The sequence below is a fragment of the Marmota monax genome, unplaced genomic scaffold, assembly GCF_021218885.2.
Source record: "Marmota monax isolate L192 unplaced genomic scaffold, Marmota_monax_Labrador192_F-V1.1 WCK01_AAM20220418_F8-fsc00003, whole genome shotgun sequence".
In the NCBI taxonomy this organism is placed as follows: domain Eukaryota; kingdom Metazoa; phylum Chordata; class Mammalia; order Rodentia; family Sciuridae; genus Marmota; species Marmota monax.
In genome coordinates this window covers 24,404,594-24,422,166 of record NW_026694084.1, presented here as the reverse complement: position 1 = coordinate 24,422,166, position 17,573 = coordinate 24,404,594, and the positions used below count along the sequence as shown (strand labels likewise).

At 40.1% G+C, this 17,573-nt stretch overlaps 1 protein-coding gene across 3 annotated transcripts in view; it reads left to right on the top strand.

The window, feature by feature from the left end:
* The window catches only part of Samd12 (sterile alpha motif domain containing 12), a 385,987-nt gene that overhangs the window by 198,771 nt on the left and 169,643 nt on the right, over positions 1 to 17,573 (top strand). For 2 of the 3 annotated variants that reach the window (XM_046464750.2, XM_046464748.2), the window contains exon 4: positions 7,603 to 7,743. In XM_046464750.2, the coding sequence (XP_046320706.1) occupies positions 7,603 to 7,743 (141 nt within the window). Of the gene's footprint in view, positions 1 to 7,602; positions 7,744 to 8,764; positions 9,283 to 17,573 lie in introns of those variants that run through there. The other variant, XM_046464749.2, reaches the window with a different exon arrangement.

Below are 17,573 nucleotides of genomic sequence, written 5' to 3'. Positions count from 1 at the left end.
AATTCCAATTTTGGAATAGTGGTATGATTGGAGAAGCACAGGTTTGGGGTGTGGGACTCTGTTGTGTGCTCAGTGCTTGTTGCTCTGTTGCTGGGGCTAGGGTAGAGCCAGGGATATCTGCTTAGTACATGACACAGACCATCACCCGAGAGCAAGGTTGGAGCTAACTCAGAAAACAAAGGGCCATTTACTGGGAGAACTGTCCAGTGATACCAACTTCTAGAAGAAAAGAAGCCTTGTAATCCAGCCCGTTTTCTGGTTGGCACCCCTGCCCCCAACCACTTGCCGTGGCACCAAGACTTCCCAGTAGGGTAGGGGCTGAAGCCACACTGCTACCTCCAACCTACCCTGTCATTTCCAATTGTATCATATAGCATGCAGTCATTTGTCTGGGAAAACTATGACAGGGAGTCTGTCTCGATTCTCTGAGCCAAAACTGGAGGACATCTGCAGTATGCCAGAGACCAGATTGGACTTGAAGGTCAGAGACAAGGAGCTTAGAGTGGTCTTTGTCTCATCCTCTGTGCAGTTTTACATTCACAGGTTCCAGGCCTCACTTCATATGGAACATACTCCGAAGCTTCAAAGGCTCCTTTTAGGTTGCAGCAGACTGATTAATAACCACTCAAAAAGCAGCCGTCCTAATCCTCAGAATCAGTAATGTTACCTTATAAAGCAAAGGGTCTTTGCAGAGGTGACTAAATTAAGAATCTCTGTATGGAAGGTTTTCTTGGATTATGCAGGTGGAACCTAAAATCTAATTGTAAGAGACAGAGTTTACATGCACAAGAGAAGGTGGTGTGAGACTGAACAGAAGTTAAAGTGATGTAACCACTAGCAAAAGCATGCTGGTGGCCAGCAGCAGCTGCAAAATCAAAGAATAGATTTTCCCTTACAGCTTCCTGACAGCCCAGTGAAAATGATGTTGAGCTTCTAGCTTCCAGATCTTTGAGGACTAAATTTCCATCTTAAGCCCCATGTTTGTAGTTTTTTTGCTATGCAAACCAAAGGAAACTAATAAATTGCTCCATGATTCAATGATCCTTCACCTGTCCTTGCTGCTCATCAGCTAAGCAAGGGGCTTTCAACCTCACATGGCATGCATTCAAAATCAGAAGCAAACCCATGTCATTGTTTAAGCCTGTAGGAAGGCAAGCCCTCAGGTAGCCTCGTGGTCTCTGCTCCTTGAACTTAGTATGTGCTACTGTGGTCACCACCAACCTCTTCCCTCTACTATGTCCAGTTTCCTCTTGTTGCTGTTTTTCCTGTCAATCAGTTTCCAGTCAAGACTCTTACATCAGAAGAGACAGTAATTTAATGACCTGGAGATCATTCGTATGTGGGTTAACAACACCACCTTTACATTGTTTTAGTAGCACTAAGTGTATATGTTCAATAAATATTTATGAGCACTACTGTGTACCCACATAGGAAACCTAACAGGAAATATTTTTTTACCATAGTACAGTTCTCCAGAGAAACAAAACCAATAAGAGATATACATTGTGTATTTGTATATGTATGCATATTTTTAGAAAGGGAGAGAGGTTAATTGTAAGAGATTTGCTCATGTGATTGTAGAGGATGGCAAGTCCAGAATCTGTAGAACTGATGTCCCCATGAGAGTCCCAACACCAGAAAGTGCAGTCTATTCTGGAAGATACTCTGCTTTAACCAGTCTCCCAATGTAGATATTAATCTCATCAGAAAATACCCTCATAAAAACACCCAGAATAGTACATACCTAAATATCCAGTGCCTCATGGCCCAGTCAAGTTGGCATAGAAAATTAGCTATCCTCCTACTCCTCTGGAGCCGGCATTCTAGTGGGCAACAGTGCCCTTATATAAATGCTCAAACTTCAGACTGCAGCAAAACTATAATTTTCCAAGAATGCAAACACAGAACCAGAACCATGTTTCTGCTGGACGAACATCCCCACTGAATATTCCCTGGCCCAAGCCTCCATTAGAACTCTTAGGGAGTATTTTTAGCATCGGAGGCTTCACATGGGGCTAATCAGTATAGAGCTTGGGCTGTAGGAAATACTCATTTCTCTAAATTCTGCCATTTTACGCCTGTGCTCGCCTTACGCCTATCAACTCAGAGCTCTGGAATTTGAGGAACATCTTGAAGGAATGAGAGCGCTAGGGGAAGAAAGAATACTTTAATTGTTCTCCTTTGTTTAATTCTAGCATTTTCATTACTTCTGCAGATTCCCAGGTGCTCTCAAAAGAAAAAATAGCAGTTAACATGACCATGATTTCCTCCCTCTAACGTATCCTCTCTAGAGTACTGACTCAATTTCCTGCTCAGAAATGGAGTCTCTAGCCATTGGTGGATCAAAGCAAAGACCTGAGTCATCTCTGAAGTCTGCCTATTCTCAGACTCTACTTCTGGCATGGTAAATTCATAAAAATAGCTCAAAGTTCTACTTCTTACTACTTCTTCCTTTCCACCCAGTCTGAAGGCACCATGGTTTCCTGTATGGACCATGTGGTAGTTTGTTGACTCTTCTCCATTCCATACATAGTGACCACAGGGATTTTTTTTTTTTTTAAAGAGAGAGAGAGAGAGAGAGAATCTTTTTTGTAGATGGACACAACACAATGCCTTTATTTTTATGTGGTGCTGAGGATAGAACCCGGGTCCTGCCCATGCTAGGCAAGCGCTCTACTACTGAGCCACAATCCCAGCCCCACAGGGATTCTTTAATGCCTGATATCATGTCCAAGCTACCCTTGCTTGTAACCAACTACCTTCAGAATAAAATCCCAAGTCCTCCGTAGGCTACAAAGCCCTCTGTAGTCTGGCCCCTGCCCTCTGTTATACCCACTTTCCTTACCATTCTCTTATCTTGTCTGCTCTGCCTTCATGATGCTAGCCATTCCTCCAGTTGATTGACACTTCTGTTCCTTCATTGTTCTCTCTGGTTCCACTGGTCTCCTCTTCAGGAGACACCAAACTGTGACAGCCCCCCCCATCTTTCCAATGGGTCTTTCCTGTGCCTGCTCCTGCCTTGTCTTCACAGCAGCTACTACTACCTACCTACCATCATATCTCCATCTCTACATCAATGCCTGGGCCTCAGTCTCTTTGTGCATTGCCTTCTTCTCACTGAACAGTGAGCTCTGAGGAGGCAAAAGCACTAAGCATCTATACATGTCCAGCATCCAGAATAATGCCAGGCTTGTAATGGTGCCCAGTAAGTACTAGATAAAGGAAAGACTGACAGAAGAGGAGTAAGGTCGATAATAAGGACTTCATTATTCTCCCGACCCCAAGAGTGTGTGGTTCTGTGAAGAGCCTGGAAGTCCGCCATCCAACATTACCTATAATCAGGAAACTCAGTTGCTACTTCTTTTCTGAGACTGGATTGATTTTCACTCCTTGAGCCTCCTCCATGTGAGCAGTTGACTGCAGAACAAGGTGGCCGAGATATTCTTGTGTTGAGTGTTGGGACTGTTGAAGCTGTAAAAATGCGTTCTTCCTTTTTCCTTTTCTTAGACTACATGTCCTTCACTCAATGACAGCTTCCTAGTGCCCAAAATAGGGGAACTACCATATTTGCCCTTTCACAGCATTCAACACACACCCATGGACATGTCATGGGCTGCCTTCCTTGTCAACCTGAAGTCTTCAAGATTGACTGTCTTCTGTGTTCATCATCGTACCCAGGACGTCATCATTATATCCACCACATCATTAGTGCCCAAATAATGCTTGTTGAACAAAATACTGAATTTTTTTTGATAATTAATGAAAATTAACATTATATGTTTAAAAACAAAGGATGTAATTTATTGATTTACTAATTGTTATTTCCCTGCATTAAAAGCAGAACCACGCATATTTGGACACTTTTTCATTTTGTAGTCAGCAGGAGGGGCGAGATAGAAAACTGGTGGGACATTTTGCTCCTGGAAATGATTTAATTATTGCAGGGATTTTCCAGAACCATCAACTTGAAAGAAACCATCCAAGGAAATGAATCAGATTTTCTTATAAGATCCAAGGTGTTCTAGATGTTGTTTTGTCAGGAAATGCTGAACATTTTAACCTTCATCTCTCTTCCTGAAGTCTAAGCCTTTTATTTTTTCCATCAAGGAAGATCAAGCACAACTAAAGAAATAGTGGGAAGAATTATGGAAACCTTTCATGCTTTAAAAATTCTTGAATTTCTTAATTTCCCTTTCTTACCAAGTGGAAATAAAAACAAAGAGATCTATAGTATCAGGATTTGGATGAAACAATTTGAATAGCTACATGTATCATGTATAAAACACTAAGTATGATTGTATTACACAGTCAGAAAACACCCAGACTTTTATAATTGATAGTTTTGTAATTCATATATTCAAGCCTGATGTAGTTAATCACTGTTCTGCTAGTATCATGTGTCCATACTTCAAGCAATAAGATATATTTATAGGAAGGCTGAGACGAGAGGGTTCATCAAACAAGGAACATTTGAGCTGAGTGCATTGGAATAAAGCCCTGATATCACTTAGTAACATTAGTACTCTAATCGTGGGCCAGTGTCCTCTCCAGACTGCAGCTGCCCAGGGTCTGAGCAGAGCCCCAGAAGCTCTTGCTGTAGAATGTCATGATTTTGGAAACCACAGAGTGGTCTACCTTTTGGTGTTAGGAGGGATTTAGATCTTCTGAATTTCAGGTAGTGTATCATGCAGTATTTATAAGTTTACAGCATGCCAGATCTCTGTTATTTGGACTCCAATTATCCACGTAACTGATAGCCAAGTCCCACTCACTGTTTTTCAGGTGAGACTTCAATACAGGGTCTAACAGTGGGTGGAACACAGAAGCCATTCCCGTCCTGGAGCTGGGACTCTGGCTCTCCCTTCCTTGGCAGGCCTCTGCTCACTGCTTTTGATTATGGCCACTACCCAGAAACTGTGAAAGCAAGGGAAATCTAAAGCCATCTGTTTGACTTCTTAAGAACGTGTAAATTCCAGTCACAAGGCCAATTGCTGCTGTAACAAATTATCACAAACTTAGAGGCTTAAGGTGACACAAATTTATTATCTTACAGTAGTGAAGTCACGCGTCTAAAATGGGTCCCCTGGGGCTCAAAGCAAGGTGTTGGTAGTGCTGCATACCCAGAGTGGGCAGGAGAGAGGCCGTTTCCTTGTCTTTTCCAACCTCTAGCGGCTGCCTGAGCTCCTTGGCTCCTGGCCAGTTCCCTCTGACTTCTGCTTGCTTTGCCACATCTTTTCTCCTTCTCCCTCTACCATCCCCCTCTTCTGCTTAGAGGAGTCCTGTAGGTAGACTGGGTGGACCCTGCCCTGGATCATGCCGAGTATCTCCCATCTCAGGGTCCTTACCTTAATCAAAGGTGCAAAGCCCCTTTTATTGTGGAAAATGCCAAATCCATAGACATTAGACTCTGAACATCCCAAGGTCCCTCATTTCACCCATCCCAGAAGGCAGTGGAAGCCCTGGAGTCTGCTTTTGTCCTCTCCCTGATTTCTTATGACTACCTTAATCCCCTCGGTAGCCAGCCTGAGGTACAGCTAGCTGCCTTGGATCCTTGTGACAGATACAGATTCTGTTGAAGCCTCAGACACCCCTGCCAACATGCCCACTTCTGAGCTCACTTCCTTACAGGAACTACTCCAGGGCTACATCTGTAATGGTATAGTTCTGCCACTGCTTCCTGTTATGGTTTAGATATGAGATGACCCCAAGAGCTCCTTCTGTTAGTGCAGGAATATTCAGAGGTGAAATTATTAGATTGGAAGAGCCGTAACCTAATCAGTCCATCCTAGTTTGAGTGGGTTGACCGGGTGGTAACCATAGGCAGGTGGGCCATGGCTGGAAGAGGAAGGTCACTGGGGTCTGCCCTGGAAGGATGCCTCTTCCCCGTGGCCCCTTCACCCTCTCTCTCTCTTTGATTCTTGACCTTGCAGTGAGCTGAGCAGCTTTCCTCCACTGGCCCTTCCCCCATGATGTTCTATCTTACCTCGGGCCCACAGCAATGGAGTCAGCCATCTATGACCTGAGACCTCTGACGCTATGAGCCTCAAATAAACTTTCCCTCTTCTAAGTTGTTCTTGTCAGGTATTTTAGTCACAGTGACACAAAACCTGACTTAAACAGTTCCCATCCAATATTCCTGACCAACATTCCTATACCACCCCCTCACTTCTGGGAACATGTTGGAAGTGAAAGGTGCAGCCCTGTGAGTGGGAAGGTTCCTGTGATTAGTTCCGGCCAGAGATGACTCTGGACTGAATGTGTCATCAATGGGATCTTCTAGTGCCTTTGTTTCTCCCTCTGGTTCTCTAAACAGCCCAGTTAGAGGCGGGTGGTCTTGCAGTCAACATGCTGGACAAGCTGAGAGTCACTTTGTTGTACTCACTGATGTTTGGGGGTTGTTTGTTATTGTACCATGTAAGCTAACTTATCCTGACTGGTGTATTTTACAAGGGCTAAAGGGAAGGGAGTAAAAAGAGCAGGCTGCACAGACTGTGCCCCACGGGTTCTCTCACTCACAGGCCACAGGGGCTTTCCTGTTCCTTTGATGAAAATGTCCATTAACTTCACCATCTGGTTGGTGGTCTTTTTTTTTTTTTTCTCCGTGGTAGAACATTTAGTTTCTGGAGTATGTAATAATATACCCGCAGACTTACCATGGATCACATGTAGTTGACTCTGACTCTCCTTCAGTTATGGAAATGAGAAAAGATCTGCAGTTGTAATGCCTAAGGATGTCAGGAGAGACTAGAGGGTGGTGCCATGGGCAGTTAACAACCATCATTCCCTTTATTTCTTATAGTTAACCTTCAAGGTGGAAGTGCTTATTTCAGGGCAAGCCCAGCTGGGGAGAACTTGAGGATTTAATAGAAATCATGGTACAGGGGAAGCAGGTAGACCTCTGCGGGCAAGGCAGCATCCAAGGAGGCCATGCTGGCCACCTAGGCCCAGGGTGTGAATACTGAGGGCTCCAACCCAGGCTTGCTATCTTGCTTTGTTGAGCTTCTCCAGCTCCTCCTGCCCTTGGCCCTGCTGGAACCCTCACCTGGGGCCAGTGGTTGGGATTAAGGCAAAGCCCCAGCAGCTGGAGATGGACTCCAGCCCTGTGCCAGAGGAGCAGCCAGAGTGGGAGCCCTGAAGATTCAAAACCGACTCTAAATGCATGCTTCACAGAGACAAGATTGTGTCTTGGGCTCAGTGTTGCTGGGTTTCTACAGAACCAGTTAGAGCATCCAGTTCTGTATCTGGGCTGTTGGTGCCTTGGGCTCCTGTGGCCCCCTGAGAACCTGTCCCTCAATGAAGAGCTTTGTTTCTATGGAAACCTGCATCGGTGACCCAAATATCCAGGTTAAACATTTTCTATTTTATCTGACTCAGCGTTTAGGTTAGTTGGAATGTATTAGATACAAATTGGGGTTTTCGTACACATATAGATTTTCTTCATCCCAATTGCCCATTCTTGTCAACAAGGACTACGGAGGGCCCTCTGTTCTGCAGTGTATGTATGGTTGGAAACTTCTACTATGTGGGTATCAACTAGGACCAAGACGGAATTCTTCTCCAGCGAATTGCTCATCTGTTGTTCTCTATTTCTTAACCCTTCAGGGCGAGCTCTGCTGAGACTCACGGACAAAAAGCTTGAGCGTATGGGGATAGCCCAGGAGAACCTCCGGCAGCACATCTTGCAACAGGTGCTCCAGCTGAAGGTGCGAGAAGAAGTCCGAAACCTGCAGTTACTCACACAAGGTACATCACTGCTTCCTACTGGATGGCTGGAAGGGGAGATGGAAGTCAGAAAGCCTTTTCATAGTAACAGAGGGGAGCCAGGGAGAATTTGTTATTGTTTCTTTGCAGAATTTCCTTCATTTAAAATTAAAAGAAAAAAAAAAACTACATAGATTTAAAGACCCAATTCCCTCCCTCAAAACTTTTATTTTTCATAGCTCTCTAGAGGAAAAGATGCATGAATAAGTAATGGATAAGCAAACAGAACTATTAGAACTAACCTCAAGTTCTTCACATATAGCTATTATAGATTGCATACTGCACAACTCCAGATACCAGTCACATAGATCAGGGTTCAGTTGTGTCCTCAACAGTTGTACAGTGTGCACTCTGCACAAGTATACCATGGAGCCCTAGATATCTTCATCTGACTGGTAATTCTAAGAAGCCTTTGGAATTTGAGTGATTTCATATTTAATGTGAATAGCAGTACAGGTAGGGGGGTTATTGTGTTTTGTTTTACTTTATTTTTTATTGGCCAGTCAGAGAAAAAATATTTTAATTGAATGTCCCTATGTAAATGAATTTATACACACACATACTCTAGAGATCATGAGAACCTTACTTTAGTGTCTTGAAAATAGAATAATTTAAAAATATAAGCTGTAAAGAATTTATGACTAGACTATTAAGACCATATAATTCTTAATAGGAATCATTAATAACTTCAACATGTTTTAGAGTACTTAAAAGCCCTATAACTATAGAAGTGACAGAGGAAAAAAGCTAAAGTTAGAAGAAAACCTTAAGTCACACTATGTGTAAATATGTATCTACCTAAGATGTGGTTGCTATCATCCTACATTGACTCTAACCTTTTTTTCTTTTAATGCTCAATTGTGCATCATTTTAAATGAAAGGATTGATAAAATATGTGTTTTTGAGAGCCTTGAGTATTCTTCAATCTGCAGAATGTTGTAATTGCTTGCACACTTCTATTGGAGAAATCTGGGTCAGCCAAGTTTCTTGTTATTGCATTTAGATTAACCCAGTAATAGTCCATTTGCCTGGAGGAAATAATGTACTGCCTGAAAGACGACTGCTCCAGAAGGATAAATATAGACTGCGAGTGATATGGAAATAGCATTGTTTATTTGTTTATGCGTTTTTTTTGAATCTTGTCCCAAGAGGCTTCCAGTGGTGAAGTTATAGGTACTGACTGGTCCGCTGAGTGAATGAATTTTGAATGTGACATACTGATATACTTTTAAGTTTCTCTTAGGAAATAAATAAAGACTTATGACAAGAAAGTCCATCACAGTGCTATTTATAAGATGGAAAAAAAATTAGAAACAACCTAGAGTTTCAGCAGTATGGAAATAATCTAATGATTTTGCTTAAATTTATAGGAGACATATAATGGCATCATTAAAATTACATCCTGGAAGAACACACAACATGGGAAACTACTTATGAAATGGGGGGGCTGTGTATAAAATTTATTTATAATATGATAATATGAGCCCAATTTTGCAGATAAAAATATATATGTATAGAAGTGAGTGTATATATATATATATATATATATATTTTTTTTTTTTTTTGTCTTATATGTACATAAAGAAAAGAATGCAAGTCAGTCTGCCAATATTTTAATCATGGTTCTCACTGGGTGGTAGGATTGCGCGTGATTTTTAATTGTTCTTTTTATGTTCTTCTGTTTTCAAAATCTCCCACTGCAAATCCACATGATGGTTATAATAGGAAGCACACACTTTTTCTTAAGCTTTTGGCACAGCATATTTCTGTCCAGGTTCTAGTTAGTATCTGAGCTTCTGGGCTCTTTTGTTTCCCATGAATGAGACCCACACTCACTGCTCATCCACTGTGGCCTTGACACCTGTCCTTCACTCCTGTCCATCTGCACTGCACTCGCTTTGCAAAATCCATTTCCACAGTCTTCATCACCCTGGATGTGTACCATAAGATTTTCCCCAAGCCGATACTCAAGCTCAATATATGTTCTTGTCCTGCCTTTTCAATTCAATTGGCACTTTCTTTCCCTTTGAAAAGCTCCACACTGGTGTTCTTACCTCCCATTCCCCTTAGAAGAGACCCTCGGTCTCTGGTCCTGGATATCCTGTCTGCACTCATCTTACCTTTCTTATTGCTTCCCCTTTACCTGTAAATGCTCAAACTCATTTAAGGTAGGCGTCCATTAGAAAATCCATTGCCTTATTAACGTGATAGTTTCTTTACAAGAGGAAAAAGGGAAAGAAAATTGACAAGTTGTTATTAAAACTGCTAATAGAAGTTCTTAAGACAGCTGGGAACCCTTAAAATATTCAGTGTCTCATTTTGCTAAAATAAGAATTGGAATTCCATTCCATTCAAGGAATCTGATTGGTTTAACATAGGTATCATATGGAGAGTCACCATACGTGTGATCTGTGATTCAGTAGGAATGTCTTATTCTTCATTTCCACAAATATTAATCAGCAGAAACAATATGCTAAATAGGTACAGAGATTTCAGAACAACTGAATGCTGTTTAGTTTTTGGAAATCCCTGGGCCTCTCCTGTTTATAGAAATGGAATACATTTTCATGGCTCACATGGGGCTATAACTCTGGCATAATGCAATTAATTTTTGTTGGTATTGATTATCTGAATCATTCAGGCTGCTGAAATAAAATGCCACAAACTGAATAGGTTGTAAACAAGAAGAACTTATTTTTGACATTTTTGGAGGCTGGGAAGTCCTGAATCCGGGTCCTGGTAGATTCAGTGTCTGGGGAGGGCCTGCTTGAACACAGACCTCCCTTTCACTGTATCCTGGAGTGGTAGAAGCAGAGACTATCTCTTTTGGAGCTGCCTTAAGAAGGGCACTACCCTCAGGTCCTAAAAGGCCCCATGACGACCTTGGGAATTAGGACTTCAACCTGTGACTTTGGGAGGCACATAACATCAGTCCATTACATTGGAATTTAACAGTTGTTTTTGTTGTTGTTGTTTGTGTGTTTTTTTAACCAACCAACGTGTTTGATAAAAGTAGTTCACTTTTGAGGAAAGGGTTTTATTTTTAAAATGACTGAATTTCTTATGAGTTCCCTTCTGCCTTTGAAGGTAGTTTCAAAACACAGGATCTTGGAAAGAAACTTAAGTAGCCATCAAAGGAGAACAGTTAATTAAATTATGGTGCCTCATTTAGGCACTGGAATCCTCTAAAGCCGTAAACACAAGAATGAAGCATATCAGTATGGAAGGACTTCTGAGATGTCCTGAGAAATGAAGAAGGCAGTGTTCAGAACAACATGTATAGCGTACTACCTCTGCCAAAGAGGAAGAAATGATAATGCAGAAATATCTGTATGGGCTCTGTTTGTGTAAGGAAATTCAGAACACTCCCCTAGAAGTTAATAAAAACTGCACTATTCAAAAGAATAAAAGTTTTTTAAAATTAAAAAAAGAAGAAGATGTGAATATTAACACCAGATAGGCCTGAATTTTCAATCCTGGCCCAATACTCACTGCTGTGTTACTTCAGGGAAACTACTTAATCACCCTGTGTTCCAGTTTCCTAATTTCTGAAATGGAGATCAATAAGTCTGCCCAACCAATAGGAGATAGTAAGAATCAAAGAAGCAAAATATATAAATCATTCAGAGTAGGGTGACAGTAAAGAAGATACTTAGCTAACAGTAGAAATCAGATAATTAAATCAAACTCACAAATTCCAGCAACTCTTATTTTTAGCATCTTTATTGAGATATATTCCTAGAGCATATAATTTACCCAGGTAAAGTGTACAATTCAGTGATTTTTAGTATATACACAGAGATAACTATTGTTGTCATAAATTTTAAAGCATTTTCATCAGCCTGTGAAGAAATCTCATACCATCAACAGTCATTCCTGGTTTTCTTCCAGCATCCCTAGCCACCAGCTCCTGGAAAGAACTGATGTTCTTCTGTTCTCCTGTTCTGAACATTTTCTGTGAATTAAGTCATCTAGCATAAGGTCTCTTATGATTAGCTTTCACCCGAGGTAATTCTTAAGGTTCACCCATGATGTAAGCATATGTCAGTATTTAACTTCTTTCTATTTCATTGTATGACTATACCATATTTTATTTATCCATCTGCTGATAGGCATTTAGATTATTTCTGAATTTTGACTATGATCACTAATTCTGCTTCATGTGCTGGTTTTGGAGTAAACACCTGTTTTCGTTTCTCTTGGGCCTATCCTAGGAATGGAACTTCTGGCTTATATGGCAACTCCAAACATAACAAAAGCCAGAAGAGCTTCACCACTTCACATTTCTACCTGTATGTCTGAGTGTACCAGATTCCCAGCTACTCACCAGAGTTCGTTATTATCTTAAATCCATGCTCCTATGTGTGAAGTAATGTCTCATTGTGGTTCTGATTTGCATTTTTCTGATGGCTTCTCGTGTGTCTATCGGTCATTTTTATATTTTCTTCAGGAAAAAAGATCACAAATCCTTTGCTCATTTTTAGAGGGATTATTTGTGTTTTTCTAAGTTTTGTCTTTGTTTCCTCATGCAATAGTACCCATCTTATTTCCAAAATATGGAGCTAATTATTCTTATCATTCTTTCCAAAGAGTAATTCCATACACAAAGGATGAAATCTCACCCCCACTAGAGATATTTAAAAGAGCCTGCCACAAATGTGAAAATCAATTCCAAAATAAAACAACTGAATGCACTCCACAGATTTTCTCTCAACACTTTTAGCTGTAGAAACTAAACACACACACACACACACACACACACACACACACAGAGTTGCATCTGTTTGTATGCAACGTCTGAATTAAATACTTGCATATGAAAGCTCATTCTGCATGTTTCTAGGAAAAATAAAATAATAATTAAGCCTACCTCTCCCATGTTTGGTTGCTGGTATTAAAGTCTTCTTGAGCTTCTGATTCTGCACCAGTGTTTTCACACAGTTGGCTAGGAGCCCCAGGACTGCAGCCAAGATACTCACAAATGGAGTGGAAGAGCTCCACCTAGCCACTATGGGCTACCTGAGCACAGGGAACATGAATTCTCCACCCACCTTTTTCTTGGTCTTGTCCTGCTGGATGCTAACAGAAGACAAAAATTGTAAGGCATTTAAGAACTTCTGTGTAGTGGATGCATAGTACATCCGCTCATAATCACTATCAATGAATCATGACAAAGTCTCCTGAAACAACTCACTGTGTGAAGCTGGAACTGTCCTTCAGCTGAAATCCTGGCCTCTCACACCTGGCTCTTATTCACAAGGTTGCCACAATTACTTGACATTTGCAAGTAACATAATCGATGTTTGGCCTTGCTTTCATGCCATCCCTCTGGTGCCTGCAAGGTGATTTTCTCCTCTAATAGCCTTTGGTCCTCTGTGTCCTGTCCACAGAACAGCCAGGTGTCGATCTGATAGTCTTGCTTGATTGCACATCCCTGCTGGAAACTCAGCGGGGTCAGGATACCTCTAGTTGTCTCTTGGGAAACAGAGTATGAAGTTGGAAAATCATTATTACACTTTCCTTCTGCTTGATTCATGAGAAATTGGGGAAAAGGTGCTTTACATAACACACAGCAGTGGTGAACAATTATTTTAAGATCCTCCAAGTCATTTTATAATCAAGGATATGAAGGACATTCTTAACATTTTAATAATGGACATATTTCTAGGAAGAAAAACTCCCTAGGGAAACCGAATGCTGTTTTTCATATATCTAATATGTATTAACTATTCATTATCTACAAAGCATGCACTAGCTGTCACATCAATTCCTGCCTTTTTTTTTACCATGACCACTGCTATTTGTTAGCCTCAGTGCACATATAGGGAAAGGTGAGGACCAAGAACCTAAGTAATATATCTAAAATCAGACAAATGCTAAAAAGCCTGATACAGGTCCAACTCCCCAGTAAGTTTTTATCCATCATACTTCTCTGCATCTGATCTTTCAAATGAGGTAAGAATGCCCATCTCAGAGTGCTGATTCAGTGAGATTTTATGTAGAAACCATATACCACAGTTCATGACATATGAACTATTCCAGATGTGGGAAAACATAGCTTTGTAAAGGATCAGACAGCATTTTAATCTTTGCAGTTTCTATATAGTGTCTGATGTACCTGCTGCACTGTGCTAAAGCAACCACAGAAAATACTTAAATGAATTGAGTATAGCCATGTTCCAGTAAAACTTTATTTACAAAAATCATTACTGATACACATAAAAGGAAATTACCATTAAAATGAATAGGCTACGTATAGAATAGGAGAAAATGTCTTAAGTCATATATCTGGTAAGGGATTAGTATCTACAACTCAGCAACAATAAAAATAATCAATTTATAAACAGGCAAACACTTGAATTGCTAATTATTTAATGAAGGTACACAGATGGCCATCCACCATCAGAAAAAAATGTTCATCACTAATCATTAGATAAATGCAAAGGAAAACCACAATGAGATATCACTTCACACCTATTAGAACACTAGCAAAAGAAAAGAAAAGATAGTAGAATTAATGAAACAGACATTATTACTTTATGTATGTATGTGACTGTATGACCAATGTGATTCTACAATACATATACTCAGAAAAATGAGAAATTATATCCCATCTATGTATGATATATCAAAGAACATAAATGCATTCTACTGTCATGTAAAACTAATTAAAACAAGTTTTAAAAATTAAAAAAAAAATAACAAATGTTGGCAAGAATATAGAGAAATTGAGCTGGGTGTGGTAGTGCACACCTGTAATCCCAGATACTCAGGAGGCTGAAGACAGAAGAGTCACAAGTTCAAGGCCAACTGGGCAACATGGTGAGATTCTGTCTCAGTAAAATAAAAAAGGCTAGGGGTATATGTATCTCTCTGGTAAAACACTTGTCCAACCTATGCAAGGCCCTATGTTCTATCCTAGGATAGCAAAAATGAAAAGAATATAGAAAAATTGAACCCTTGTGCACTATTAGTAGGAATGTAAAATTGTGTAACTATTAAGGAAAACAATATGGAGTTTCCTCAGAAAATTTAAAAGAGAATCACCATATGATCTATTAGTCTTACTTTGTGGTATATATCCAGAAGAATTTAAAGCAAGATCTTGAAGAAATATTTGTACACCCATGTCTACTACAGCATTATTCACAATAACCAAGATCGGAAGCAACCCAAGTGTTTATCAATAAATGAATAAAGTAAGCATCATATATACAGCCAATGGAATAATATTCAGCACTTTAAAAGAAGGAAATCTGGTCAATGGTTGCCCCATGGATGAACCTGAAGGATATAATGCTAAATGAAATAAGCCAGTCACAAAAGGACAAATAATGTATGATTCTACTGCTCATATGAAATGTCTAAAGTAGTCAGAATTATAGAGCGGCAGCCAGGGACTGGGGGAGGAAGAAGAAGTGTTTACAAATATAGAGTGTCAGGTTTTTTTTTTATTGTTGGTTGTTCAAAACATTACAAATTTCTTGATATATCATATTTCACACTTTGATTCAAGTGGGTTATGAACTCCCATTTTTACCCCATATACAGATTGCAGAATCACACACTGATGTGATTAGAGTTTCAGTTTTGCAAGGGGAAAAATGTTACAGAGATTTGTTGCACAGTAGTCTCAGTATACTTATCAATACTGAACTATAGCCTTAAAAATTGTTAAGATGCTAAATTTAATGTTACATGGTTTTTACCACAATTAAAAAAATTACCAAGCCACAGTTGATGGACCTATGCTTTATAAGGTAAAACTGTGAGCTTTTGACATTTTTGACATGAAGATTATTGTTTTTATTCTTGGTATTTTCCCTTTAAGTTATAAGTTTTTCCCTCAATTCAAGGGGTGCTATAATGTGAACCCACTCCTGGGGTGTCTCTTTCAGTGGCTTTCTTAGCTATAAATAATGAATAGTATAAAAATGTCTCAGCTGTGAGATTTGGGTACTTCAATGAAAAGCAGTGTCCCAACTGAAAGATAAGGCAGATGATGGTAGTAAACACTGTCATCTTCAACTGCCTTTATAATTAGTGCCTGCAAAATGTAAAAAGAAAAGCTTGATTGTTTACCAGGGCCAGTTTTGCCTCATTAAATGTTAGTGTTTCCCAGAGGACTTTTTCTACATTGTCCAAATATATGTGTCAAAATTTAGTTGGGAATTGTGCGACCAGATGGACTTTCCCATAGTTCCATCTTTTGGAATGACAAAAATTAGAAACACTGCATTCTAATCTAAGAAGACTTTTCAGAACTGTGTGCAGAATGGGTATTTTAGTCCAGTCACCTCCGCAGTGATACTTCAGCTACTGAAGTGGGCCATCTGAACTAAAATGGGCCATCTGGTCCACCACCTTGCTTCAAGGAGGGAGTCTTTGTAGAATAGAGCAATCAACTCTTGAGAAATTGTCTGATCACGTTTTACAGATGGGAACACCAAGACTCAGAGGGGATTAGAAGATTCCCCCAGGTTACATAGCTAGTTGGTGGCATGACTCAAACTAGATCTCAGTTCTCTTAATTCCCACTCAAGTGTTTTTTTTTTCTCTCGTTATTTTTATTAGCGTGTAATTTACATATAGAGAAATTCGTCATTTTTAGTGTATAGTTCTGCAAGCATTGGCAAATGCCCATAGTTGTATAACCACCATTATGCTCAAGATACGGAGATTCCATTGCTCAAAAAAACATTCACTCAGTGTTCCTTTGCCGTCATCCCTCTTGGTACCACCAGTCTTCCCCCATCTCACCCCCACAACTACTGATCCATTCTGTCCCTGGGGTTTTGCCTTTTGCAGAGTGGAATATAACTGAAATGATAGAGTCTGGCTCCTTTCCTTACCAACAGGCACTGAGACTGAAGGACACTGGTGTGCAGTGCTGTTCATTTGTGTTCCATTGGATGCCTGACCACAGTTTGTTTATCCATTTTCCAGTTGAGGGACATTTGGGTCGTTTGCAGTTTTGTAGCACACAATAAAGCTACCATAAGCATTCACATAAAGGTTTTTGTATAAACATTGGTTTCCATTTGATTGGGGAAGTATGTAGAAGTGAAATTACTGATTTGTATCATAAATATGCTTTGCCTCATAAGAAACTGCCAGGTCAGTGTTCTAAAAGCAGAATAATGGGGTTGGAGATTGGCCATCCTACATTAAAAAATGTTGGAAGGTTTTCTGAAAACTCACTGCATCTGTGTCGAAGTCCCACCAACTGCTTCCTGGAGCCACTACTATCTTAAGAACCCCCTAATTTCCTGAGAGTCACTTGTAAACCATCTGTAGTAAGATGAAGGCCAAACATGTACACTGTTAACTCACATATTCAATAAAAAATTTTCTCAGTATCTATGTACCAGGTAGGACTCTATGGCTTTCCCCAATTGTCATTGAGGAATCCTTCCTTGTGTCTCTTACCTTAGGAAGAAAATCTGTTAATATGCCCTACACCAGTAACAGAAAATACGAGCATCAGATTCCCTTTTATGCATATGATATCTGATGGCCTTGTTTGATGTCAAATTACACTATCTCAATTTATAGCTCTTCAGTGTCTTTTACTTAGTTGTGGCACCGGTGTTCAAATATGATGTTCACATAGGTCCCCAGCACACTCAACATTTCTGCTTTATGGTCAGATAACCCAGATGACCCCTGATCACCTGCTTTCAATTATGGGGTGATCATAGTAACTCTCCTGGTTCTCCTCTTCCCATTCTAACGGCTGTTTTTCTCTACCAATCCCTGAATGTTTTTCTGTTTGTACCTACTGGGGATGGGTGTCCTTCATTGTTCTCAGT